At 42.7% G+C, this 26,708-nt stretch overlaps 2 protein-coding genes across 7 annotated transcripts in view; both read left to right on the forward strand.

The window, feature by feature from the left end:
- cntln (centlein, centrosomal protein) overlaps window positions 1-9,920 on the forward strand; it is a 79,342-nt gene extending 69,422 nt beyond the window's left edge. Inside the window, exons 26-27 of the mRNA XM_010743873.3 lie at window positions 217-291; window positions 9,086-9,920. Of these exons, the coding sequence (XP_010742175.3) occupies window positions 217-291; window positions 9,086-9,196 (186 nt within the window). The 3' untranslated portion in view covers window positions 9,197-9,920. The remainder of the gene's footprint in view (window positions 1-216; window positions 292-9,085) is intronic.
- Window positions 9,921-20,015: 10,095 nt separating this feature from the next.
- Window positions 20,016-26,708, forward strand: part of sh3gl2a (SH3 domain containing GRB2 like 2a, endophilin A1) — a 35,502-nt gene continuing 28,809 nt past the window's right edge. For 4 of the 6 annotated variants that reach the window (XM_019256073.2, XM_010743867.3, XM_019256074.2 and 1 more), the window contains exon 1: window positions 20,017-20,280. In XM_019256073.2, the coding sequence (XP_019111618.1) occupies window positions 20,236-20,280 (45 nt within the window). In that variant the 5' untranslated portion in view covers window positions 20,017-20,235. Of the gene's footprint in view, window positions 20,281-26,708 lie in introns of all 6 variants that reach the window. The other 2 variants (XM_010743866.3, XM_010743868.3) reach the window with 2 other exon arrangements.

The raw sequence follows: 26,708 nt of genomic DNA on the forward strand, positions 1-26,708 counted from the left end.
AATTCTGCCCTTAAGCAGGAAACTCACAGAGGCCAATGTTAAGATACAGTGTCAGGTTGTCTCTAGAAACATGAAGTATACCTCCAGTCAGATTCACTTGAAATTTTATCCATGTATAAATAACTAGGATAGCTAGGATTTATTGAAGGGGTTCTCAACATGATTTTTGTCTTTCAGTCTCCATCCCTTCATATGTAATTGCTGTTGTGTTTGCAGGGGACAGAGGCCCGTTCAGAGAGTCCAAGAGACCAGGAGTGGCTGGACGACCTCAACCACATCCTCCAACAGAAGGTCAGGCTCACACAAGTTACTCATTCTTGCATGTACTGTACGCAGGGATGAGAACTCATATGCGAGCTATTAGCAGCCACTCGCAATAGTAAATACATTTTTTAATCCAATGCAGCTCTGAGTTGAGGTGTAGGTTTGTAGAACTGTTTATAACTGGAATGTCAAAAAGGTAAGCGATGAATTGGCAGAAAGTTTTCTTTTTGAAGGTTATGGCAACGAAAGAAAATTGAAATGGATCAGAGTGAGTACAGTGCACCAAAAAACTTCCACTGATATCAATTACAAGTTGGCCAGTGGATCTGTATTGCATTACGTTATTGATAAAAAAGATAGTTGGTCCCTACCACTATTTTAGAATTTCCCCTGTCAGGTTGAAGAGCCTTGAACGTTATAATAGAGTAAATATTATTGCAAAATATAATCATACACTGTCCCAACACTAAGTTTCAGTGTATAGTTTTTTTTAATTGGTAGGGATTTTCTTAGATGTTAATATTTATTCTTGAGTACGCTCTACAGCATTATTAAAGTAGGTATTAATACTAAATAAAATGTTTGTGTTTTGAATATATATATATAGTTAGTTTAAGAATAACATTCACTACACCACAAATTAATAAAATGCCAAGAGGTTTTAGACTTTTTTTTTTTTGTCAATTGAGTGTAGTTTTGATTTTTCAAGCTTCATCTCTAGGTGCATTTTCATAATGATTGGATGTTCTTGTCTCGATATCTGTCATACCAAATATTTAAGCCTGAACATTGCTGATATGCTGCTTTGTCAGTCTTATTATGAATATTTGGGCACTAGTTTATTCCAAGTAGAGTAAATAGAGGATGAGTTTTAGTTCCCATCCTAATGTGTCCTGCTCGGGGCTCTGAAAAAAAAGATAAAACAAAGAAAACCAACTGCATCCTCACTGTGTGTGTGTGTGTGCGTGTGTGTGTCTGTCTTTGTGTGCACAGCCACTCATCTGTGAGTGCTCTGCTGGAGCTTTACTCAAGTGCTGTCAACGTCTGCTCGCTGTGATATGTGTATGATTGAGAGTGTCGAGTGTGTGTATGTGTGTCTTGTCTGTGTTCTTGTCAGCGGCTGCCGCAGGCACTCATGCGTCGCCTCCGCACCACGACACACACCAGACGCTGTTCTCTTGTTCCCCAGATCTTCTTCTGACCTTTCCACCTTCCTCTCCCCCTCCCACACTAACACACACACACACACACAACACTCTACTGAATCCATGTTTTTCCCTTCTAGCTGGACAGCTCTCAGTCCCTGTTCTCTGTCTCTCTGCCATCCTCTACTGTCCTGCATTCCTCCCTCTCTCCCTCTCTCTCTCTCTCTCTCTCTTCTCTCTCTCTCTCTCTCTCTCTCTCTCTCCCTCTCTCACTCTCACTCTCTCTGGCTCAGACCCCGAGGCAGCTTGTTAGTGGGGAACTAAATATTGATTTGGCGGGCCTGTCGATGCCGGGAGAATGAGCTAGTGTCCACCAGAGACCTCGGCACCGGCAGCCTGCTATCGACGTTTTCCGTGGGCAGAACAGGGGTGGTGGAAGGGAGGAGGACGGGGGTGGGGGGGGTGGATGGTCGGCTGGAGCTGGTGTGTCGAGTGGAGGAGGAGAAGAGCCGAGTATGACAAGGCTGAGACTTGCCCCTAGGTCCCTGTGGGGACCACTGGGACCTCCACAGTCATCCCCCCTCACTGCAACAGACTTTTTCTATCCCCTTTCAAGTCCATCTTGTTCTGTTTTTTGTTTATTTATTTATTTATTTCTCATTTTTTTCCTCTTCCTTCTATCTTGCCGCTTCCTTTCGTCTGTTTTTTTAAATGCATTTTGTCATATCAAGGGGACAAAAACCTCTGTCTCCACCTGTGTCTCTCTTATTTCAGTCTTTCCTGAACCTTGTATGCTAAGAGACCACGGGAAGGGTCTATAAGGACGCTTTCAGTGCCTGTCTGTAAGCTATATCTCCTAATTTGACGTTTTTTAAGATTGCTATGATAATGTGCCTGAACTGCACGCGTCCACTGGTGCTGAGAAGCGAGCATTTTCTTAGTGAGGGAATAGACTTCAAGAACTCTCACACTGTACCCTCTCTGCCTTTCTACTCTCTGTCATAGCTTATGAAAGGCTCACCAAGCAGAACATCTGTGAAGTGGAATGGCCTGGCCTGTCACCCTGCCTGTGACACTAATAACACACTCCCCTAATAGTGATATGATCTTACCCCCAAGCTGCACTCAAACACACACACACACACACACTTCTTCGGATAAAAAGACACAGAGACAGAAATAGACCCAGTGAAAGGAAAGATGAGAGAGAGATCCATGTCCTTAACTGGCTGGCTGTCACTGAAAGAAGATGAGGATGTGTCCATCTGTGTGTGTATGTCTGGCTATGTGTACATATTTGTGTGTGCATGTGCACTCTCACGACAGCCTCATCTTGTCACTGTCAGTGCCTAATGGAGCTACCAGTGGGACAGCACTTTATTATCTCAGTGGCCCTGTCAATAGCAAACCCATCACTCACTCCGTGTGTGTGCGTGTGCAGATGTGAAAGCGTCTAAGAGTGGTACGTATGTGTGTGTCCGTGTCTCTGTGTGTGGGCCATTGTTCGCCATCACTGTCATGTGCTGCCACATGTCAACATAACAAGAAAGAGAGACATCCACAAAACATGGGCAAACTGTGTGTTGCAGGCACAGGAGATCATCTTGAGTTACTGCTCCCTCCATGCCAAAGGAAGTGGCATACATTTCTGAAGCCCCCTCACCGCCGCCCCGCATGTCCACTCAAAATCAAATGAAACATTGCATTCATTTCCTCGTCTCTCACCTCCACGGGCGAGTTAATGAAATCAAACCCTATGCCTCTCAGTGGAGAGCCACCATAAGCGGGGCTCTGTAGCCAGGATCGAGGGACGGTGCTATCTAATAATCATGAGCAGGCCAGGGGGTGTACTGTATGGCTCCACTGCAACCCACCATGAATAAGGCCAGCAGAGAAGATGGAGTGTCCATGTGGGCCATGGGGTCCAGGCACCGGCCCGGGGAAGCATTGATTTAATTGCCTTTGGTTTATTTGTGGAGTCCTAATTATTGACTGGAGGTAGAATTTAATGGGCCAAGTCTTTATGAAGACAGGGAAATGACTGGCTTCTGCTGCTGGCCAATAATGAACAGGAGGAGCATGTGCATGCGAGCGTGTGCACATGCATGCAAACACACATGCTCCCTCCAGATCATTTTTCACACTCATTTTGTACACGCACACACACACACACACATCTCAAGCCTCATGACAGCATAATAACATTTAAAAAGTCATTGACTCTGTTGATTTCTTTATGAGAGGACAGTGGGTAGGTTTAGTGGTATGGGGTGGCGCTTTGGGCCTGCTAATATTTACCTCACAATCACACCCGGGGGAGACGTACAAGCATCACTTCTTATCAGCCTCCAAACTATAACAAGCAGGTAAACATTACATTAAGACAGTCATAGAGACAGGCCGGACCAATCTGGACTGGACTTGTTATAAAACATCCGAGGCGTTTTATGGATGGACTACAGGGCTTGAAATCATTCCTGTAAATTCAAACCCTTATCGAACTTTAGGGAGCGGTCCCTGTAGCTCATTGCTATGGTGCTAAATGGCTTCATTTATCTAAAGTTAAATAAAAGATTCTTATTCATGCCACTTCCTGTCAAAGCTTCTCACCGCATTGGCACTTCCATGGGGCGTTACATCATTAACCCTCATATTAAACATCAAAGGCACCAAGAAAGTTTTCTATTGTTGTTGGGTGCTGTGAGGGCGGAGGGAGGGGCGCGGGGGCTGTAGTGCGTTGTGTTGTGTGGCTCATTATTCCTTCATAATGACAAGGAACAGCTCTGAGTCCCACACTTCTCTCCAAAGGAAAGTGACTCTAATTAAGCCTCATTTAATGATTGAGCTAATTAAATAAGCCTCTCTTTTTCTTGGTCTCTGTAAGTGTGTTTGTATGTGTGCGGAGGGGACTCGAGCCGAGCCTTTGTACTGTAAATATGTCACTGGAACGGTGGCAGGGACCAAGAGTAGGGGGTTCCCAGGAGGGAGGCTGGTGTTAGAGTTGTTGTTAATGCGCAGGCTGTGACTGTTTCCAGTATGTTTAACTTGCATTTCACATAAATAGAAATAGCAGATACAGCTTGTTCGTGCTTTTTAGCCATTGTACTCCAGGGGTGATTACTTTAAGCTATAATATAGCAAAAAGCACGTTTCAGGAGATCGGTTTAAATAGGCCAGGTGAATAATCTTATTATTAGCTTTGAGATTACTGCCAGGAGTTTCGACCTTTGGCGCATAGTGTACTTTCCCTTACGCAGAGAGAAAGTTAATGATGAAAGTAAGACATTTCCTCATTGACTGGATGTGTTAAGTTCCCGTCTATCAGTGAACAAACATTGAGAGGCAACACTTCTCAGCACCTTCTTGTTTTAGATGTGACAGTTTGCTGCAGGCACAGCTACTTTTGTTGATACCTTTCGCTTGCTGTAACTACGTCCCAGCACATTACCTCGGCCAATGAGCCGTGTGGTTAATCACGGGGGTGTTCTTGACTGCTGAATCCCACCTAAAGGTTGCATCTCTTTTGTATGGATATCACCTTTCTAAATTTATAACCCAATCGTGCCTGAATCACCTCATTTTCACACCTAATGAGTAGGAACCTGAAACAAAGACCCGGTGCTTTCCTGTGTTTAATCTAGGGTGTATTTAGGTCAGATCCCTAACAAATGCATGTTGCACACTGAAATGATGTTTCCAAACAACGTATCAAGAAAAGGAGAGATTTTTAATTACAGTATTTGTGGCCCCAGGTGTCCAATTCCCTTTCATATCAGTCTCTAGTGGCCTAAAGGGGAGAAAAGAGAGGGATCTGCTCCGCTGCAGGGGTAGGTAATTACGAAGGAGAGGGAGAGAATAGGCTTGTTGGTGCTTTAGTGATTTTCTTACCTGAGCCCCTCTTTGCAAATGTGACATATTCATTATCGGAGATAATCAAATGCAAGACTTTTTAGTGTGGTGCCTTTGTGCTTTTTTATCTATTTATCATGCTGCTGTTGTTGTTGTTATTCCCTCGTTTGATAAATTTGATTTTCAAACAAAAGTGAGAAGATCAAAGATCAAAGAGCTGTTTTTCCCCCTCCGCGATAAAACTACTGGAACTACTTCTCCTTTACCTTGAGTAGTGGCCTAGATTGGAGACGGCTCACCAGCCAGCCAGGGACAAAGATTAACAGCACGAATCCTTCACCACTGTGAGAACGCTCCTGTCATCCAAAACCTTACTGTTTTACAACTATTATGAAATAAACTAGCAGTGTACATCTATGTTTATTACTTTATAAAAACATCTATCTATAAGTTGTTACAGGTATACAGGTAGACACTGCTGGTAGAGTTTCAGGTCCTAAATTTTGCTTCTATAGTATCAAATTGTACTTAAATTAAGCAGCAACATCTACCTAATTATCCCCAGCTATTATAGTTTTATTGATAAGGCAGTAAACTGGGGAATACCGGTGAATACACACTCAGTAGTCACTTCCAAATTTGGATTCTGTACCCCTGTATATCTCTTTTAGGCTCTCTGATTCCCCCTCCCTCTTCATTCATACTCATTTAGATATCCAGCAGCCTGACACAATCTTTACAACCACTCACAAATTGGGCCCTTGGAAATAATTGCGCTAACCCGTTCCAAGGGAGAAGACAAAAGAGCTGGAATGATCGATCTTTTAAGACAAAAAAAAAAAAAAAGTTGGCATGTCTGATGCCACTACCAGACAATGGTCACGGGAGTGCTGCAACTTTGAGCTGCTCCTCGCCTTGAGGTGTGCCCCGGGCTGTAGAATAGCAATGTCATTTAATTGGCTCATAAAAACACCTTTTGCTTGCAGCCCCTGTCCTCATCTTCACTCACACAAACACACACTCTTACACACACGCACACACTTGTCAGTGTCAGCGGCTTTACATGTCAGTTCACTTCTGAAACATGTTCATGAAATTATACCAAGACAAAAGGTCTGCTCTGCAGGGCCTGTTAAATAGTAATGGATGCGCGTTAGCATGGCTTAATGCAACAGTAGCTTTTTTAGTGTTGCCAAAGGGGACAAGACCTCTTGCGAAAACAGCGGCTGTGTTGCCGGTACTGGCTAGCTCTGCCAAAGGGGACAGGGGGCCGGCTAAATCAACTGTAGCATAACATTAGTGCCAGTTCCTAACACCGCCTTAAGCAGCCCAGGGGATCCAGTAGAGCAGCTGCATCGCAGCTTACCTCCAACCATCCTGCGGGGTATCTGTCCTCTGCAAATGTGGCAGTTAGATGAAAGAGAATGATAGTCCCTGCTTGTCCCTGAGTCTGTGTGCGAGCGCTTGTGTTTCTCCTCATGCCAGGATCTGCTGATGTGAGTCACGCACCACGGGGAGATGAATCAGAATGAGGCGTGTTTTTATCAGACGCAATACATATCATTTATCAACCAAGAGACCAAAAAGTTGTCTCACTACACTTGGGTGACATACATCAACTTTAATGAAGATGTTGGGCCTTATGCTCATATGTTACACAGTTTCTGTGCATTTGATATCTCATGAAGGAACGAGAGGGCCACTCCCTGTGATTTTGGGGGGTTAAGGCACCAACTATGAACCGCAACATCTGTTGTTCAAGTCCAGCCGCCATCTCTCTTCCCCTCATTACCTATGTCCGTGATAAAGACTCAAAAATACTCACAAAATACTGCTAGACAGAATTTCTTTCTTAGTTTTAACGTCTGTTTTTTGGCTTTGAATTCATGTTCCATGTTAGATTTATCGAGATCATGTTTACCTGTTAGTGTTGTTTTCCCATATTCCCACATCGGTACTTTTAATGATCCATTCTCCCTCTTTGCTGTCCCGTAGAGCCTCGTGTTGTGGCTATGTCTCTATTTTAGTGGGTTTGTTTGCATAGTTAGTGGCTCTAAGTGCAATTAGCTGATTGGGAACTTGTGTGTATGTGTGTGTGCACCTATGTGAATGTGTGCGTGAGACAGCGAGAGTGAACACTCCCATGAGGACGGAGGCAGAGGGAGATGTCTCAGCAGTTACTTCAGTGTAGTGGCTCTCTGAGGGATAGCGCTGCGTGTTTGATGCATCCAGTGCTGCTGGAACTGACTCCCTACTACACACACATACTCAAGACAAACACACACACACACTTCCTGGCACACAGGCCTTGTGTTTCCTGCTCCTGTTACCTTTAACGAAGAGGATAGAGGTGTCAAGGGGCATGGGGGACAGAGTGTGTTTTTTTTTCTTTTTGCACGAGTTTTTGAGCTTCTCACTCTCTCGATCTATTAGAAATTGATACGACGAATCACATCACAGTCCTGTAAAACATGTCAGGCGCAGACCTAATTCCAATATGTGTTGTGAGTTTGTGTTAATCACTTCAAAGCAGCACGATACGTTGTATTCCCCCGGTGCAGATGTTTTTCAGTAAAGTTTGCTACAGCACTTCAGTCTTGTGTCAGCTAGTTTCTCTCCGTATGGCTCGATAGCTTATATTTTCACATTCTCTTTCCAGAGATAAAAAGTGAAAGATTTTATGATATTGAAGTCACTATTTTCATCTTGGCCGGTCCACTTCTCCTCTCATGCCACGTGACTCGGGATATTGCTCTGGGAATGAATTTGTATCCCTCCTGCTTGAGAAAGGTGCTTGTAAAAAGCCGCACATTACTTGAAGTGGATATTTACGGGTGATACAGTATATGAATGCCTGCCTTTGATCAGGCGCCCTAATGACCATAAAATCCTTGTGTCGATTTAGAGGAAAAACCAAATTAGCCATAACTCCGAGGAGAAGCCTGTCCACCTCTTTTTTTTCTCTTTTCTATCGCTGACAATAACTAAGCAAACACATGTGGAAAGTTCCCCCATTATCAACCTTTCATAATCCTGTATGATTAAGTGAACATCAATTATCAACGTCTTACGTTCCCAGCATGAATGCAGTCCAGTAAAAACACAACAAGGCTGTAAATGTCCCCAGTGATGCCTAGTGATGTTTTAATTATGCCTTGAGGCGTGTCTGCTGACGAGTGATCATCTGAAGCCTCTGGGGAAAGCGCAGTGTGCCTTTAGTCCCACCAAAAAAAAAATGTTTTCCATTTTTCTTGTACTTTTCTTGTACTTAAAGTGTAGGTTCACATGTTTTCAAGTCTGCCTTGAAAGACTACTAACATGCTCCATATGTACTTAAAAAAAGTTTTTCGATTTGGACAAAACCTGCAGTCCTTTTTAGATACAACATTAATTCTTATGCAACTTGTTAAATTAAGAGGGGATTCTCCAATGCTATAGGCATTTTAAAACAAAATTCCCATCTTTGTAGCCCCGTTAGTTGTTATGTCATCACTGTACCATTGGTTGAGAAGAATGAAAGCTTAGGGAAAAAGTAAAGAGTTAAATTAGGCGTTACTGCTGTGTAGCCTGTTTTGTGATTTTCTTTGTCAAAGCACTCAACATGGACAGTCCCTCAAAAGTTTCGTAAGTCCTCAGGCCCCTCTGAGGTTCTGTTGTTTCACAAAACAGCAAATAGGCTCTCTGAAAAGCTGCCAGGTGTCAAAAATCAGACTTTTTTTTTTTTTTTTTTTTTTTAACAGTGTTGCATTTGTGTGTTTTCCTCATTTTCTCTAACCCCTTCTCCTGCCGCCCCCACACCCTTTCTCTATCCTTCCCCTCCCCTGCAGATCCCCTCTGCCGGCCAGCTAATGGAGGCTGTGCGCGTGAAGATGAAGGAGAGGAAAGTGCTGACAGAAGAGCTGGCCACGCTTGCAACACCAGTCAGCGAAAAAGCCTGACTCCCTGGGCTGAGGCTGGGAAAACTGTCATCCTCTTCTTTTTCTCCCTCCCTCCTTTTCCCTCCATCCCCGGTTCCTACTCAGTGGGAGCTGGGCTGAGCCAAGCTGAGCCGGGGCAGCAGAACCAATATTTGTGAGAAAATCGCTGTCGACTCACTCTGGGCCACTGGCTCAACACAGCAGCCCGGCTTTTGTAAATGAGCCCTCGACATCTGTGTTAGCGCTCAGTGCACTATGTCTATCAGACAGGGCCCTTTAGCGCCAAGCTAATTTACAGTGCAGCCACTCTCAACGCAGACCTGGGGTGATAAGGCAAATGCTTACGCTAATGTTTAAGTTAGACTTTTTTTTTTTTCTTTTTTACTCTCTTTTACCTCTCCCCCTAATTTATTTGGCACCTCAAGGACCTTAGGGTGCAGGGACTTGACCTAGCAATGCCAAGTCAACACTTTGAGAAAGTCAAGAGTGCAGCACTGAGCAGAATATTCACTTTAAGGAGGTAGATCCATTTATCAGACCTGATACTACTCTGCTCTTAGAGACCCTGTTTAGTGATTGAAGCAGACTGGATTTTATTCATCACATGTAACTGAAAGTATTTATTTCTGAAGGAATCTTTTTTTTATGTTTTGAATTTGTTAAAGCTTCTCTTGATGATTTAATAGTTAATTATGTTAAATATCAATGATGAAAACGTCTAAATAAAAACATGTTTTGTTCCTCACTGACTGCGTTATTGTTATAAATTTGATGGTCATGTCTAAACGCTCTCTTATATTTCCAGCTCCAGTAGTTCAAAGGACTGTCAGTCAGTGTGTGATGGTGGCTGAGGGTGCTCTGGTGGACAGCAGGGTTCTCACGCCTCTCTCATGATTGACAGCTGACTGTTGGCATGGTTCCTGTCTGTAACAAGTGACCCCTGCTGTTGACATCATTAACAAGGGTCCACATAGGCGCACAGCTCAGCGCAGGGGTGTATTAGAGGAGTGGGTCCATCCTTGACATAGCTACCTCCAACCTCCTTTTATCTGTTTTTCCTCTTCCTCGCTCTCTTATTATTCATTTGGAATATTAAAACCGTGATCCTGGTCTCCTCTGTCCTTGAGTTGGCATCCTACACAAGAGACCACACACTCCTCCCTTCAAGTCATCCCCCCTTTTCTTTTTTCTTTTTTTTTTTTACTACTTTCTTTACCTCTCCCAGCTTTTGTTTTCCTCTTCACCACTTCCCTCCTTTCTTTTTATTATGCATAATTAACAATGGTGTGAAGAAACCTCCGTTCAGGAATTAAAAAGAAATAATTCCACTTTTTAATCCCCCCTCCCTTCTCAAATATATGCTAATGATGTCGTTTTCCTTTATCTTTTTATAATAAAGGATTAGGCCACGACTGTCTCTAGCTGCAACTCGGGGACCAATTTAGCTGGGATCCAGGAGAGACAAACCCTGGTGGTTAATTACCATTCATTAACATAGTTTGCATCTTTTCTTCTTCTCCAATACCCAGGAGCCAGCTATTGTCAATATTTGTCCCATATAAATTTCTGCATTTTTTTTTTTTTTCTCCAGTCACTGTCCTCCAGCGTAATGCAGCTAATGACAAACATTAATAACTCAGAGAAATCCGGTGGCGCACTGGGTAAAGAAGAGCAAAGCATCGCTGCCACGCAAATTATCTCGGAGCCCCCACCCCTTGCTGTCTGACTCTCTATTTCTCTCGTTCTCTTCCCTTTTAGCGTGTAATGCATAGTCAACATGTTTGCTCGCCGAGCCCCGGCCTCGCCTGACACACTCGTGCTATTTCTGTGACATATTCAAATGCGGGCCCCTTCAGCTGGTACTCCCTTGGGTTTAATTAACCTGGCCTTGCCTCTGATGCTCCCTCAGTGAAGACGTTAAAACGATCTTGAAAACACCCTTCAAACAACCACCCCTCCACCCAACACACACACACCCATGTCTTCCGCTAGGCGCTGTATATGATTCATCTCTTTATTTTCTGTGCAGGAATGGCGTGCCGTACCATTCTTTTCTTCCTTTTCTCTCTCTCTCTCTCCTCGTCTTCCACCCTTCTTTTCTTGTACAGCTCTCATTAAACGAGGTTTCCTGTGGGAATTACTTTGATCAGTAGTTCCAAATTCAAAGTTTTTTTCCCTTCCCCTTTTATTCATTCCAACACAATCAAGTCCGTGTCATTTTTTTCCTCTGTCTTTCTCTCAACCCAACTTCTTTTTAAATCCAACTTTCTTGTACATATATTTTTTCTTTCCACAGAATCTTGCAGGAGATTGTTCCTGGAGGGGGTAGAAGAGGTCAGGGTCACGGGTTGACTTTGGGGTCGATCGATGATTTGTGTATGTGTGTGTTTGTCTTTTGTGTGTGTGTGTCCCAAGGCTTCTCTGTTGTACTTTTAAGTTCCCTGTGGTGTGAGTGCGTGCCACTTGGGTGGGAAGGCGGGTAGCCCACAGTACAAAGAACAGTCAAAGCACAAACCAGGAATTTCTGCAGCCTCCAACTGATGCACAATTAGTCCTTGCAGATCTCGTCAACCAGCTGTGGAGTGAACGGAAAACAGCCTCTGGTGATTTCCCTTACTGCACTGACACAGTTTCACACCCCGGCTGTTCCTGCCAATATATCAGTCGGCTTTGATTTCACACACACAGACACTTGGCACTGTCTTAAATAACAATGTACTTGTGACATACAGCCAAATGTGTTTTTGACAAATGTATAATGCAACATGTTTACAGTTTTCGTTGTGTCTGCTTCATGTTTGATCCACGGGGAGAACATTCAGAAACAAAAGGTGGATGATGTTTACAATGTGGGACAGAAATTCTACCACAGTTTTGTATTTACTCCATGAAATTTAAGTCTAATGATAATTACTTTTCAAACTTTTAGATCACAGACGTGGCTCCTCGACACATCCATGTATAATTTTCTTTTTCATTAGGATTCGGATGCCACCTTAAAATAAAAAAAAAAGAAGAAGAAGAAAAAAGGAATCGCACTCTCCAGATGCACATATGCTATGTATACAACCTCATTGATCTTCACTTGAACAAGTCCCTTATCCTCCTCTACAGCGCTCCAGACATGAAACGGCAGCAGATTATGGGTGGATGCGGCCCGCCGTGGGAAGCTAGGGAGCAGATAAAAAGGCCAGCCACTCAGGGGACTGAAGCTATGTTTTGATGCTGTGTGATAAAGCAGAGCATAGGGCGAAAGGATGGGGAAAGTTACAGGATCTATCTATATATATGTACAGTATATCCTCCGGCTTGTCTTTTTGGATTTCTCTCCTTTCCCTCTCACCTTTTTTGTCTTGTCCATCCTAACCAAGCTGTTCCTGCACTTTTCTTGTTCTTTGACACTCACACTTTCTCCGTCCCCGTGGGCTGTCCTAAGCCTTGCTCATGGCAGCTGTCTCTCTAAAGCCATGGCCTGAGCTCCTGGGCAGAAAAAGGGAGAGAATGAGAGAGGGGTTGATCTGATCTCTAATCCACCTTCTCTTACAGTGTAGGAGGGAAGCTGCAGTCCATGACGTTACCTCAGAGAAGCGACTCTTTGAATGCGACGACCAGAAATCCCTTGTGTCCTTTGACTAATCTGGGGTGTTGTCTCAAATGGTGTAGAAAATGTGGCTCCTAATATCACGCATCAGTCAAACTGTCATTCTCGGGTGCGGGTATAATGTCATCAGAGATTTCATGATTTCAAATGTGCCAAGCTTCTAAGCAGGGTGTTTGTTGTTGTTTTGGTTCTAAGGCTCCAAATTCATCAGTTGGCACACTGTCCATATTTTGTTATGTGCATTCGGAGTCAAAACCAACAGCTAAAACCGCCTTCACCGGACCTAGCTGTTATAAAATAGGCAGCCATCCTTTGTTTTCTGCTCCAGCATATATAATAACACCTTAGTCTGCGGTGTATAGCTCCTCAAAGCACCTCTCCACCTTGACTAACTTTTCCAAGCGCTCATTAGCGGACTGGCTGGAGTTTGGAGGGTATGAAACGGGCTGGCAGATTACCCCCTGTAAAGTAGCACACCTCAGGTAATCACACTAATGAATTCAAGCACCCCCCCTCCACTCACCCACCCCCTTTTTTCCCTTTCTCCTTTTTCCCTTCACTTACTTTCTCCCTTTCTTCCACAGTGGCGGGTCGGTGCAAGAAGTGCCAAACAACAAAGAAGTGTTTGTTTGCATAATATTAGCACTGCACGCTCGCACAGAGTGGCGGGGGCCTGACTGCAGGACTGACTGGAGGCTTCCCATGAACACAGGTGGAGCAGGGCGAGCATCACTGGGACCAATTAAAGCAGAGCACAGGTACATTAGCATGTTTGAGTGGAGTGGGATGGCGTGGGGATTCGGTAGGCCTTTTACGAATCACACAAACACATGACCACGGCCTGTTGTGCGTTAGTTGTTTGCCTCCTGTGACACGACGGGCATATGTGTGACAAATGACCCCCGGTCTTCTGTCACAGCCCATCCTGTCTCTTCCATCTGTGCCTAAACACACAATTTTCTCACGGATATAATCACGGCTTTCCTGAGACGGAAGTTCTTCAGGGCTTTTTTTTTATGACAAAAGATAAACATGACCATTTGCTAATGTTTAAAAGATTAATGTAAAAAAAAAAAATGAAGTCTGTTTGGATGTGGATTGTTGCCTCAAAGGTGTGCAAGAGCAAGCGCTCCTGAGAATTAGAGACCATCTTAGCTAAACTACCATGGTAAAATTAAAATAAACAATTAATTAAAGTAAAAAATTAAGGATCCTGAGGCATTCCCAAGCCATGTGTTCTGGGTCTGACCTGTGTTCTCCTCCCAGTTGGCTGTGCCGGAGAGAGGATTGCCGATCAGATGCCCGAAGCACCTTAACTGGCACCTTTCAATGCGCAAGAGCAGCAGCTCTGCTCCAAGCTCCTTCTCAGCCTATCTTTAATTGTGTTTCCAGACACAAGTTTTACATGTACCTCTGATGTCATTCTTGCGGTCACTACCCAGAGCTGATGATTACAGGTGAGGAACTCAGGACCTCTGGTGTGTCTGGAAGAGGTTCTGGTAAACTTTGAGATGACTCAGGAAGGGGAGGCATGACTTTGCCCAGGCTGTTATCAGCAGCGGAGGAGAACCGTTGACCTCAACCAGGAATATTAGGATGATGTAACAAATACTTTCTCCGAGTCCGGCAAGCACATGCTCTGTGGAAAAGGTAGAGCTGAAAGAGTCAGATGGCAGAGGTCACGAAGGTAGTCAGTGTTTGCATTGGTACGGCTGGATGAGATTCACTCTGAGAGGCTGAAAGTTTTGTTGGGTCTTTTTGTTTGTCTTGGTTTACATCCGTGTCGTGCAGAGTCGGTGCTTATTGATTGACAGAAGGCGGTTGTGTGCCCATTTTTAAAACATGGAAGATGATTCCAGGGTGCTGGAAGGGACGATCCAGCCTAATGCAGTTTCCATCTGAGTTGTGCTCTTTAGTTTCACAGAGATACAAGAGAGGTCATGAGAGTTTAGCCATCGAGACTACATATGTGTTTGTGATTTCTAGACTTGGAGGACGACAGATGACAGCAGTTCAGTTCTGTGGGCCTCATTCGACTATGACCTCAGTCAAGGGTCAAAGCCTCCACGTCTGAGGCCATGGCAGAAAATACATGGTTGCCCCCATTATTAAAAGCATGAATATAAATCCTGCATTTACCCCTGAAGTAAGATTCAATACACAGTTGAACCTTCAAATCTGAATCTGGATATAAATATTAGTCAAATATGCCTCCATTGCTCTGTAAAAGAACATGAACATGTTAGTAACAGAAACTTCTACCATTCCAACTTTCAGCTATTGCCGATGCCAGAAACGAGAGCAGTGGTCAGTGTAATAAAGTTAATGGTAACAATCTCATATTTCACTTGAGCTCAGCCTCCATCTGTCTGTGCGGCACAGGTGAGATTTATTGTCTCATGAGTTAAGACAAATGGACACTCACCTCGGGCCACACGTGCACGTACAGATCACTGAGCCGTGGGACCAAGCACTTTATCAGAGCTGCCCGCTGAGGCCAGCGAGCAGGAAAACTGAGCAAAGAACTGCTCTCAGGTCACTGTCAGCTGGTTTGATGTATCACTCGTGTTTTCTCTGTTAGCCAATAAGAGAGACTCAGACGAAATAAACCTTTGGTGTGATAAACCTTTATGCTGCTTTCATTGGTCTAATCTGAGTAATACAACAGACTGTAGTCGTGTGTTGGCTGGCAGTTTTGCACAAATGCATTATCTTGCTGCATAATTTTTAACCACTAGGTGGAAGCAAAGCATCATTGTTTGCTGCTTGGATAATATACTTAAAACATTATATATAGACTTTGAATTTCACATCCTGAATTTCAACTTTTGACCCTGTATTTTTGTGATATAGACATTGTCTATAGTGGTATCCTTTGTGCATTATACTATATTATAATATGTATATATATATATCTCCTTCTCACCACTTGCGGGGGGTTTTATCCGTGTCATCCTCAAGCTCGGGTCCTCTACCAGAGGCCTGGGAGTTTGAGGGTTCTGCGCAGTATCTTTGATGTTCCTAGGACTGCACTCGTCTGGACTGAGGCTTCAGACGTTGTTCTTGGGATTTGCTGGGGCCACTCTCCCAGTTTGGGGGTTACTGCCCCAAGTGCCCCCACTACCACGGGGACCACACTACCCTTGACCTTCCACATCCGTTCCAGCGCCTTTATTTGATATAGTATAGATATATATATATATATATATATATATATAGATTATAATGTCATATCCACCTTCCTCAGGAAAGGACCTTTCTGAGGAAACTATATTTATTCCATCAGCTTTTGCACTCTGCACCATATATATTATACATAGATATACATATTTATTATGTATATAGTTATTTTTTGTCTATGTTTACCTGTCAAGTCCCTTGTCTTTTAATTGTACTTTTTTCTATGTCTGTACGTACAACTGAGAGCAGTGAATCGGAGTCAACTTCCTTCCTTCCTTCCTTGTGTGTGTACACCGACTGGCCAATAAAGTGATTTTCATTCTGATTAGTGGTTTTTAAAAAATATGATTTAATTGCCTTTGTAATTCATTTTGAAGATTACCTTTTGCTATTTGCTGATGGATGGATGCACGGAGTCACACTTGGTAAATAGTTCCTTCTGTCTGAATGTGTGTTCAGACATTTTCCATTAGATGGCGCCACTAACATAACAAATGTTTCTCCTCGTTTTCTTTAACCAGCTCTGCCGTGAATAACCTGCTGTGGTGGAATTTGATCATTACAAGAGAGCAGAAAAAAAAACGTAGTGATGGAGTTTGCACATGGAGATCAAATTAATCTTTTAATAAATAGATATATTTAAAAAGGAGATGTGTCATGTGTACTTAACTGTATATATACACACATGTATTGTTTGGATTGGTCCCACACAGGCTAATCTGCATCTGACATGCTGCATGTTTACATTATGAGAACATTATGGACGTACAGAAAAGTCAGCAGAAAGACGTGTATAGATGGTCACATGATGTCTTTGGACAGATCATTACCTCAGGAGTTATTCTGATGATGTAGTTCATACGTGATTATTTGCATATCTTTCACCTGGTCTGTTGTCTGTGACAAATACTCCACCCATTATAACCTTAACACCAGATAATTGTTGTACAAATACACAATAGTTGTATTTGAATTTGACTTGCATCTTACATACTTACTCATCTCTTACATAGAAGAGGTGAAACAAGGTCATAAATATTACATAATTAACATTTAGCAGCTATAACACTCTATCCTAAAGGTTGCATGTGTCACTGACTTCATACACGTAAGCATATTTAAATATACAGCCTTGATTTATTTTCATTTGGACATTTCAAACCCACACATATGGCCATCTTTAGGATTTGATATTCTATTTGGTGATCATCGCTGCAAGTCTTATTCTCGGGCTGCAATTGTGGCCATATGGGATGCGTCTTTGACTGTCTGCCCAAGTAGTCCGACCACTTTCGACCAGCCATCTGGCGTCTAATGTATGCAGGTGACTTCTTAGCTTTAATTCAGAGCCGTTACTCTGTGCTGTAGATTTGTGCAGGCTTTTAAATCAGCTAAAGAGTATCATGATGGACGGATGGCTAAACGTGTGTGTGCGTCAGCAGAAATTACGCACGGTTGAGCCCACTTTAAAACCCACATGCATTATTACCTATAAATGAATGTCAGCACATTCGAGTTTAATTTAGGTTGTCATCAATCAGATCTGGCATCCAACATAGTGCCATTAGCCACTATCAGTGTTTACAGAATGGCAGGTGTGGAAGAAGTATCAGTAGTATCAATACCACACTGTGGAAATACTCCACTACAAGTAAAAGTCCTATATGTAAAACCTTACGTAAGTAAAGGTATGTACTGTACTTAAACTTAAAATGTACTTAAAGTATCAAACGTAAAAGTACTTTTTACAACCCCAGTTCCAAAAAAGTTGGGTCCCTGTATGAAACAAAAATAACAGAATGCAATGATGCAGATCCTTTTGGACCTCTGTCAACCCAATACAGAACATGTGGAACAAGTTCAAACTGATTAACTTTATTATTTTTGTAAATATGCACTCATTCTAAATTTGATACCTTGCAACATGGTTCAGTTCAAGTTTTGACAGGATCAACAAAACACTGTGAAAGTTGTGTAATGCTCAAATAAAAAAGCCATTTGGATCATTTCACAGGTAAACCGGTTCAGTGGTAACAAGTGATCACTGGCACGGATGCGGCGATGCTCGCCGCTTTGTGAAAAACTGCACTGGCAAATGGCTTAATAATGTTTCTCAATGCAGACCTTTTTCACAGCAGCCATTTTGAGATAGATAGATAGATAGTCAGTCAGTCAGTCAGTCAGTCAGTCAGTCAGTCAGTCAGTCAGTCAGTCAGTTTCTCTCTTTCTTCATTGGTCCCGCAGGAAATTTAAGCATCCAGTAGCAGCATGCACACATACACTGAACATACATTAGAATTTACCTATAACACAGTATCCATATGTTAAAATTAACCTGAGATAGATATAAATTTAAATATGCACAGACATTTGTAGCAAAATTAAACATTTGCAGAGAAAATAAACATTTGCATGGGATTTAAATATGTACAGAGGAATTAAAAATGTGCAGGAGTTAAACTCTAAAAGTTCAAAAATGTGCAGAGGAATTAAACATTTGCATAGAAAATGGATATATCACTTTGATAAGAAGTTAACCCGTGCTAAACATCTATACATAAACTGTATAAAAGTAGAAAGTAAATGTAGAAATAAAAATGTTTTATACAAATAGAAAACTATATTTAAAAAAAAATGGAAAGTGACCGTAGAAATAAAATGTTTTATAAAGAATAGCAGGTAAACACAGGTGTTACCAGTCCTGCTAATTAAGGTTCAGTTCCATTCACATTGCACATTGGTTCACTGCAAAGGCTCTGTAGCAATTAATGGAATGGCACCTTAATTAGTATCATTAGAAACACCTGTGATGATCCTACTACTTGCGTACGGGGCAAGGATGAAAACTTACATTCTGAACACTTCAGAAAACCGTTGTCTGTAAACACAGTTCATCACTGCAGCTATGAATGCACGTTAAGACTTTACAGACAAAGCCATCCAGAAAGTTCTCTGAGCTCATCTGAGATGGAAAAGTGTGCTCTGCTCTGATAACTCCATATTTCAAATTGCTCTTGGAGATCATGGACATCCTCTGGACTACATTTATGTTTTACAGTGTCTCAGCTTTTTTGGAATTAGGATTTTGCAAATACGTGAAAATTGTTTCATTCCACCAGTGCTGGTTGATGACACTAGTCACACTAGTTTGTGATTTCACTTGTGAAATATTTATTTGTCCAAACTTTAAGTCAGACTCAAAATGTATTTATGTTGCAGCTTCCATGTAAACATGCAGTTTAATCGGTTTTTAATCAATTTCTTCAAATGTAAATTTGTAGTATCTACAATTGAGTCACAACTGGACAGACTACATCTGCTGAGGATTATTGTATGATCCAGGTCCAGAACAGACTGGACCACACAGCTGCTGTTTCCAGGGTTGTTGTATGTACAATGTAAATTATTATTAAAAGTGGCTAATGTGGTTTTAAAAAAAACATCAGTTAACTTCTTTAAATAATAGTAAAAACATGAATGTTGTGTTATTAATGTCCTTTTTGGTCATATTTACTGCTCTATTCTGAAACGTTTTTGCACATTTGAATAGATTATTGCTTTTATTTTATTAACACACGTGTCTGTAAATCAGTATTTTTGCATCTGGACACACTTTGTGTTCATCTGTTGTTCAGTTATTTTCCATGTGGAGTCAGTTGCACTGACAGACCTGAGGTGGAGTTAGTCAGGTTGTAGTGGGACGTCTGTCCGCGTGTTGATGGGTGCTGTCCAGGGTGCTGGAGGAGTAACAGCCTGTCACAACTCATTGAGTCTTAGCAGAGCAGAAAGCAGCAAAGGTTGCAGTGTAGTTTTTCTTTCTTAGGACAGAAGAGGTGTACTTCCCTCGCCATCGTTTCATCCTGAAGTCAGATTAAGTCTGATCAGATTAATTCATTAAAAGGTAAACTATGCCGTCGTTCTTTTCCATCAGCTAAACGAGCTTAGATTAGAAATACCTCAGCCTCCTTTTAGTGTCCAGCTATGGTGGTGAGGAGGAGGAGGCGGCCGCTTTAAAAGGAGCTGGCTCCGACGTCAGCGCCGTTTTGGACATGTGGCTTTGGCATCCAATAGCCTGATCAGAGCTTTTAGTCAGCCCCCTCCTTTCCTCACAGGAGATCCCTCTGGTGAAGACCAACGTAGACAGGACTTAGCAACGGCTGCAAGATCATCACCAGACACAATTAGGACCGAGATTTAACCTCCTCACACACACCTGCAGCAGTCCAGTTCATATTTATCTCAGCTTTTAGGAACAAAAAAACCCCACCGTGTAGCAAACATGTCTGTAGCGGGGCTGAAGAAGCAATTCCACAAAGCCACTCAGGTAAGAGGACGCTGCGTCCTGAACCGTCAGATCTCTTCACGCCGAGGTGTCACATTTTTGGATTGGAGACTTTTTTACGCGTACGAGCTCCTCGTGGTGCTCGTGTGTGTAGCTCCCATCTGTTACCTCCAAATCACTTACTCATCGCTGTCCTGGTGCTGAATCGTACTCACTCACTGGAGGGACTGGTGTGGTGCAGCGCTGCACCAATAGAATAATTTATTAGCGGCGTTTTTACGCTGCAGCCTCGGTTGTAATTGATTGCGGTTATTCAATTATTGCATGACGGGAGGGAGAGCACTGATCATTCAGTGTTATGTTTCTGTGTGTGTGCGTATGTGTGTGTGTGTGTGTGCGCGCCTGGGAGGTGCAGGTGGCACGAAAACGCAACGATGCCGGAGACGTCAGATCCTCTCCGTACCCTTCAGATGACATTCCGCACAGGGAGAGGGAGGGAAAACACCACACCACCAAGATCTGCAGCTCATGTTTTGTAATGTTGTTTTAAAGGACGCTTTAAATCAGTGATTCCTTCCAACCAACCTCGGTGGGAACTCCACAACGCGCAAGGTGTTATGCAATCGTTAAGTGCGCCTTGGCGGAAATCCGCTCCTACCAGGAGCAGCCATGACCTCGGCGCCCTCTAAACGCGTGTATCTTCCTAATGCGGGAGTTAAATGATGCCTCCACTATCTTAATGCTGAAGCAGCTGATATTATTAGATGTAGGCCCAATGCATCAGCTCAAGGTTACTCAGAGGCTTCCTCAAGTCATCACACCCACTATAACCATCATTAACTCTGGAGGCCTTCAGAGTGGAGACCATAAGTCTTTAGTTGGACCTTCATGGTCAAAGATCTGCTCCCATGGCCGTCCACTAACTCCAAGGCTTTAAAGCTCCAGCACATCTAAACAGAGGGTCCATTCCTCTGTGGGGTTGAGTCACAGTGACACTGACAGTCAGGCTTCAGGCCTCACACAGCAGGAGACCCCGGAGCCTGGCTGAGTCACACAAACACATGTATGTGTGCCGTATGTGTGCGGACGGTCAAACGGCGTTATAGTTACAGCTCCACCGTTTGCATCATTCCTCATCTTTATGAGCAATTGTCGCTGCGATGGGAGGGAATAATGACTTCAGTTGTGACACTGATAATAGTGTGTCTCATGAAGGTCAACGTCTGTGGATATTAAACTCTTCTAATTGCATGTTGGACCTGAATAACTGAGGCTAAGGTAGCAGTTTGCGAGGACAGGAGTTAATTTAACAGCTGGGATCCAATATGGTGACACACAATGGAGTCAAGCGTCGTATTTTTAGTTAATTTATGCTGCCATTAGTCATTTCTGTTATTGTTAATGGCACACTGACACTTGAGGGGCTTGTGTGGATGATTAAAGCCAGACAGACGAATGTTATTACATTCCCACTGTATATTCTGAAGGGGCGGCATTTGCAGGTCAAAAATAAAAAACGATTCCTGGAAGAGTTTCATCGTGTTTAGAGATTAAATAAAAAGACAACATGATTCTGCTGTTAGCACACTTCTCAGTTTTGATCAAGGAGTTCATTTGATCAGATTGGGAGTAGACGGCGGCCCACACGGGGCATTAGATGGCTGCACAGATTGTGTTAATTCTGTGTGATGAGTCTATTGTCACCCATTAGCAGAGCATGCTCTCCTCCTGCAGATGTTCATGCCTCGAGTGTGTGTGTGTGTGTGTGTGTGTGTGTGTGTGTGTGTGTGTGAGGCGAGGCTTCATGAGGGCATTTATATCTGTAAATATGCATACAGTTATGTGGCTCTCAGTGTGCATGCATAAAGAGGTGTGGTTGAGTGTGTAAATATGCAGTGGATGCATTTGTTTTTTTTTTACACCGCACAGTCTTCATTACTCAGATTTATTCCCAATGTGTTTCAGTCAGCTCTAGGCACATTCAGCTGTCTCTGTGGTCTCCTGCCGTCTGTTCCTCGTTCCCCGTTATACCCAACCCCCCTCCTCAGTCCCTCCATCACCACCTCCCAACACACACACACACACACACACATACATACACTTTTCTCCCCTAGACACGCAGTGGCAGAAGGGCTCCCTTCAACCCCTCTCTTCCTGTGCCACAGTCCTGTAATCCAGGCCCAGACTCACAGCAATCTGGCTACTTATACACACATCCTCCAACGAGACCTCAGCACAACCCCCCCGCCCCAAAACATGAAGAGGGAGGTCACAGGGATTAAAGAACAGGACCAGGATTTAAAAGAATCTGATAGGATGGATATACACTGAGAGTCACCACTCTTATGTTTGTATGGTAAATATGAAGCTACAGCCAATCAGCTTACCTTAGCTCAAAGACTGTAAACAGTGGGAAACGGCTAGCGTGGCTCTTTCCAAAGGTGACAAAATCCATTTTATAGGGTGATTATGTGCTGCACTATTTCTTGGCTGGGACCAGTAACTTCCTTGGAGTCTCTGCTGGTTGCAACTAGTCAGAGACAATAAATGGTCCTGCACATAATCCTTGTTGTTTTCTGTAAGGATTAAACAAGCGAGATATAACATGTTATTTAGTGTTCTTTAGAAGTAGGTGGATTTTTGTTACCGTTAGACAGAGCCAGGCTAAGTAATTCCCCCTGTTACTTCCCAATATGTTGAAATATTCCTTTATTTTACTCAAGATACACTTTTCTTTACTCATTTCCATCACTAAGGAGTAGGTAATATGGATAGAATCCTCAACACATTGTATATAATTTTATATAGTGGTGTCAATATATCAAGAATCACAGTAAATGGCTAAAATAGCCAGGCAGTAATCCAAATTTCAGCTAATCTAGCAAATTATTTGCAGGTTCTTTGTCAAATTGATACAAAATTAGATATAATCCAATATTTTCTGCTCACTGATTTGCAGCATCGTCATCAGCAGTATAACAACACATGTTAAAGGGAAAGCTACCTCGCTATAAATAGTAAAATCTCTCGACGTCTCAAGGTGTTGGACAGCAGAGGCTTCTCAGGCCTGATATCTGTGCTGCTATACAGTCAGAAGATAGAGCATTTCAATAAACAAGTCGAGCCGCGGTGGCATCAAACTAGTTTGCATGTAGATTAGAACAGATTGCACATCCTAAAACGCCGCGTTGACCTTACGGCTCCATGTGTCACTAATTGCTAATTAGCCGCGCGGCTTTGTCCGAAGTTAAATGTACGGCATCTGCTTTGTGAGACAGGAAATCCTCGTTCTCGTGCACGGACGCTTGCAGCATTCCTTCATTACAGACTTTATGGACTCTGCCCGAGAAAAACGACTCATAAAAGGCAGAAAGCCATGAAGTTAGTGGAATTTTATGAGATTCACACACACACACACACATACTCACACAACCCCAGTTTCACCTTCTCACATACATCACTGAGTAATTTATTTGACACAACCACAATCACACTTTTCTCTGACGGCAGACATCTCTCTCTCTCTCTTTCTCTCTCTCTATCACACACCCAAGGACATTGGGGCTCAGAGTGGTGCATTAATAACGGGGGCCATTTTAAAAAAGAAGGGAAGCACCAGGCATGAAGGGTAAAACCCGACGGGTCCACTAGAAATAGCCTTTTAAAAAATATTTATTTATTTATTTATCAAGCAATCTATTACTCACTCCCACGTACGGGAGCATATAGATTACGTTATACAGTGATGTACTTCTGCATAAGCCTTGAGACAGTTTGTACTTTGTCAGAAAAATAACATCAGCCTGCTATAAAAAAAAACGACACCATCTATTTATTTTAAGCTGGGACAGAGTGTTTCTGTCTGCCACATTTTTAAAGGTGAGGATTGCTTGTCTCACAACTCAAACCTCAGAGTAAAATGAGTCACACTTAGAGCAGATGCCACTCTCATGACAGCCTGTATGTATATGTGTGTGTCAGGCTCTGTAGCTGATCATGTGTGCGCAGATGTGAGCATGCCAATGCGGTGAGGCTTTTTATTTGGGGCTGTTGTATCCACTGATAGTTGAGAAGAAGACAGATAGCTGCACGGTGCATCTCCTGAAGCCTGCTTGTTGTTATATTTCACTTTGAATGCCAGTTCTTGTATTTACCTCAAGGCTGCAGAGAGCATGTTTTATCTCAATGGAGTGAGTGTGTGCTGCCAGCAGGAAGACAAAAACATGTTCATTAAATAGAAACTGCAGGAGCTTGAGAAAGTGTGCCAGAGTGAGCCAGAGGAGGGGCCAACGAAAACAAGAGTCCGTGTGGGGTTGGTGTTGCAGCTTTTCTAAATAAAATGGTTGCTGCGCTGCTTGTCGATGTCAGAAAGAAACTAGTCAGGGTTATAAAATTTGAGAGTTAGTTGACTCTTAAAATCATAGGTATGATTCAGTAAATCTTTTTGTCGGTCTAAGATTTTATTTACTGCTTTGAACTAGGTCCAAATCAGTCCACTCCGTGAGATTTTCAAACATACGATGAGATGCTTCTGCTTACTGTTCTTCTCCGCTATATTCCTGACTTCACATCAGCACCATATGGGCTTTCTACGGCCCATTAACTATAATATTTAATAATATAAAAATATGAATTATAATCACAGTGAATTAAAGTATATCTTAAGATTTGTGTGAACACTGTGTGAACACTTTTCTCCCACATTGAGACACTTAGTGTTTAGAATAACAAACACACGTGGACAGCACAAATTAAACACAACGTGCCCTATTTTGTTTAAATGAAAGCACAAGAACACCTGCAGACTGAAAAGACACGTCACGTGGTGAGCTCCAGGTAGTAACATGTCCATCATGTTTTAGAAATATTTAAAACGTGTCACTGGGGAAAGCTGGGAAACAAAGCAGAGACACCTTTGAGGATCAGTAGTGTGAAATGTTATGATCCATGCTGTCTATGAGAACGAGATTATCTTTCCAGATACATTAGCTACACATGTGAACCAATTGTTTTGGATTGTTTTGGCAGTCCTGCCTCTTCCCCCCAGCTAATCTAAAAATTGGCAAAGACAAAGTGGATCATTGGTGGACCTGAAGTGAGCTGAATGACGCCAATCTGTTACAGCACCCACCTGTCAATCGAAGCAGCAACAATGTTAATTATGCATAACTTTAAGCCTTGATATAATTTTAATAGGTGAGTCATATAAAATTTAGACTCAGTACAGTTGTCATGATCTTAAAAATTATCTAAAGAGACCAACACTGTTTTTTGTACCAGGCTGTAAACATGTTTATTTCTGCTGTGAAGTTGGACATTTTAACATGGGGGCTTATGAAGATGACATCTTTTCTGTAGCCAGCCTCATGTGGCTGTTTGAAGAACTGCAGTTTTTGGCACCTCCACATACGCTTCATTGCCGCTTGGTGTGTAACTGTCTTGGAACCCTGTCATCTGTCCGGGTACTTTTAGGTTTTGTAGAATCAGGAAGGCGCTGTGGAGTTTAAATCGGGTCTATTTCTTACAGTGGATATTAGAGCAGTAATCCTTTAATTTGTAGTCAGCCTTGGTTCCAGTAGAGGTTTCCCACTGTGTGTGCTGAATACTAATATCAGTATTACACGTCTTGCCTTCATTGTGTTGTGTTGTAGCATTATAATTCGTCACATGGAAACCGTTTCAGTTTAGCTTAAAGGCAAATGAACACAATCAGGGATTTTTTATTTTTTTAAGATTAAATTCTTCATGCATGTGTGTGCACATTCAGACATTTTAGGCATTTATTCTCTCAGTTTGCAGTGTGCAGGCAGGCATAGATGTACACTCGTGCATGCTCATGGACAGCAGTGGGGTCCTTGGATGTGGCTGACACCTGCAGGGCTTTAGGGCAGCAGATTGTGAGTGGGTGACTCATCCAGCCTGGATCCTCACGAGGCCTACTGCAGTGCAGCGTAAAACAGATCCAGCTGGAAGATAACAGATGGGGCAGGAGGGACAAAGAGAGTGGAGCAAGGAGAGAGAGAGATAAGGAAAAGGGAGAGAGAGAGAAGTAGATAGAAAGCAGCCTTGAGCAGGTAGGGAGGTGCAGAGAGATAGAGAGGGAATCCAGCCAAGAGATGCTGAAGGCAAGATCAGGAGGACGGTCTCAGCCAAGTCAAACAGGAGCAAGTATGGGGAACTGTCAGTCTGCAGGGATTTACTGAAATGTCTACCAACCTGAATTTTGTCAGTTGACATTGATTCTGTGTCCATCTTTTTTTTTCTACTTATTAATTCTGGACAGGACTGCAACTAACAAATGTTTTTTATTACCAATTATAGTACAGATCATTTTCTCAATTCATCTTTTTTCATGGAGTTCATGGTGATTGTCTTTGTCAGCACAAATCCCAAAAATATACACTCACTTACTTACTCATAATGTTTCACAAACATTAGCAGCAAATCCTAATTTTGAGAAGCTAAAATTA

This window comes from Larimichthys crocea, chromosome X (genome assembly GCF_000972845.2).
Source record: "Larimichthys crocea isolate SSNF chromosome X, L_crocea_2.0, whole genome shotgun sequence".
NCBI classification, from domain to species: Eukaryota; Metazoa; Chordata; class Actinopteri; family Sciaenidae; genus Larimichthys; species Larimichthys crocea.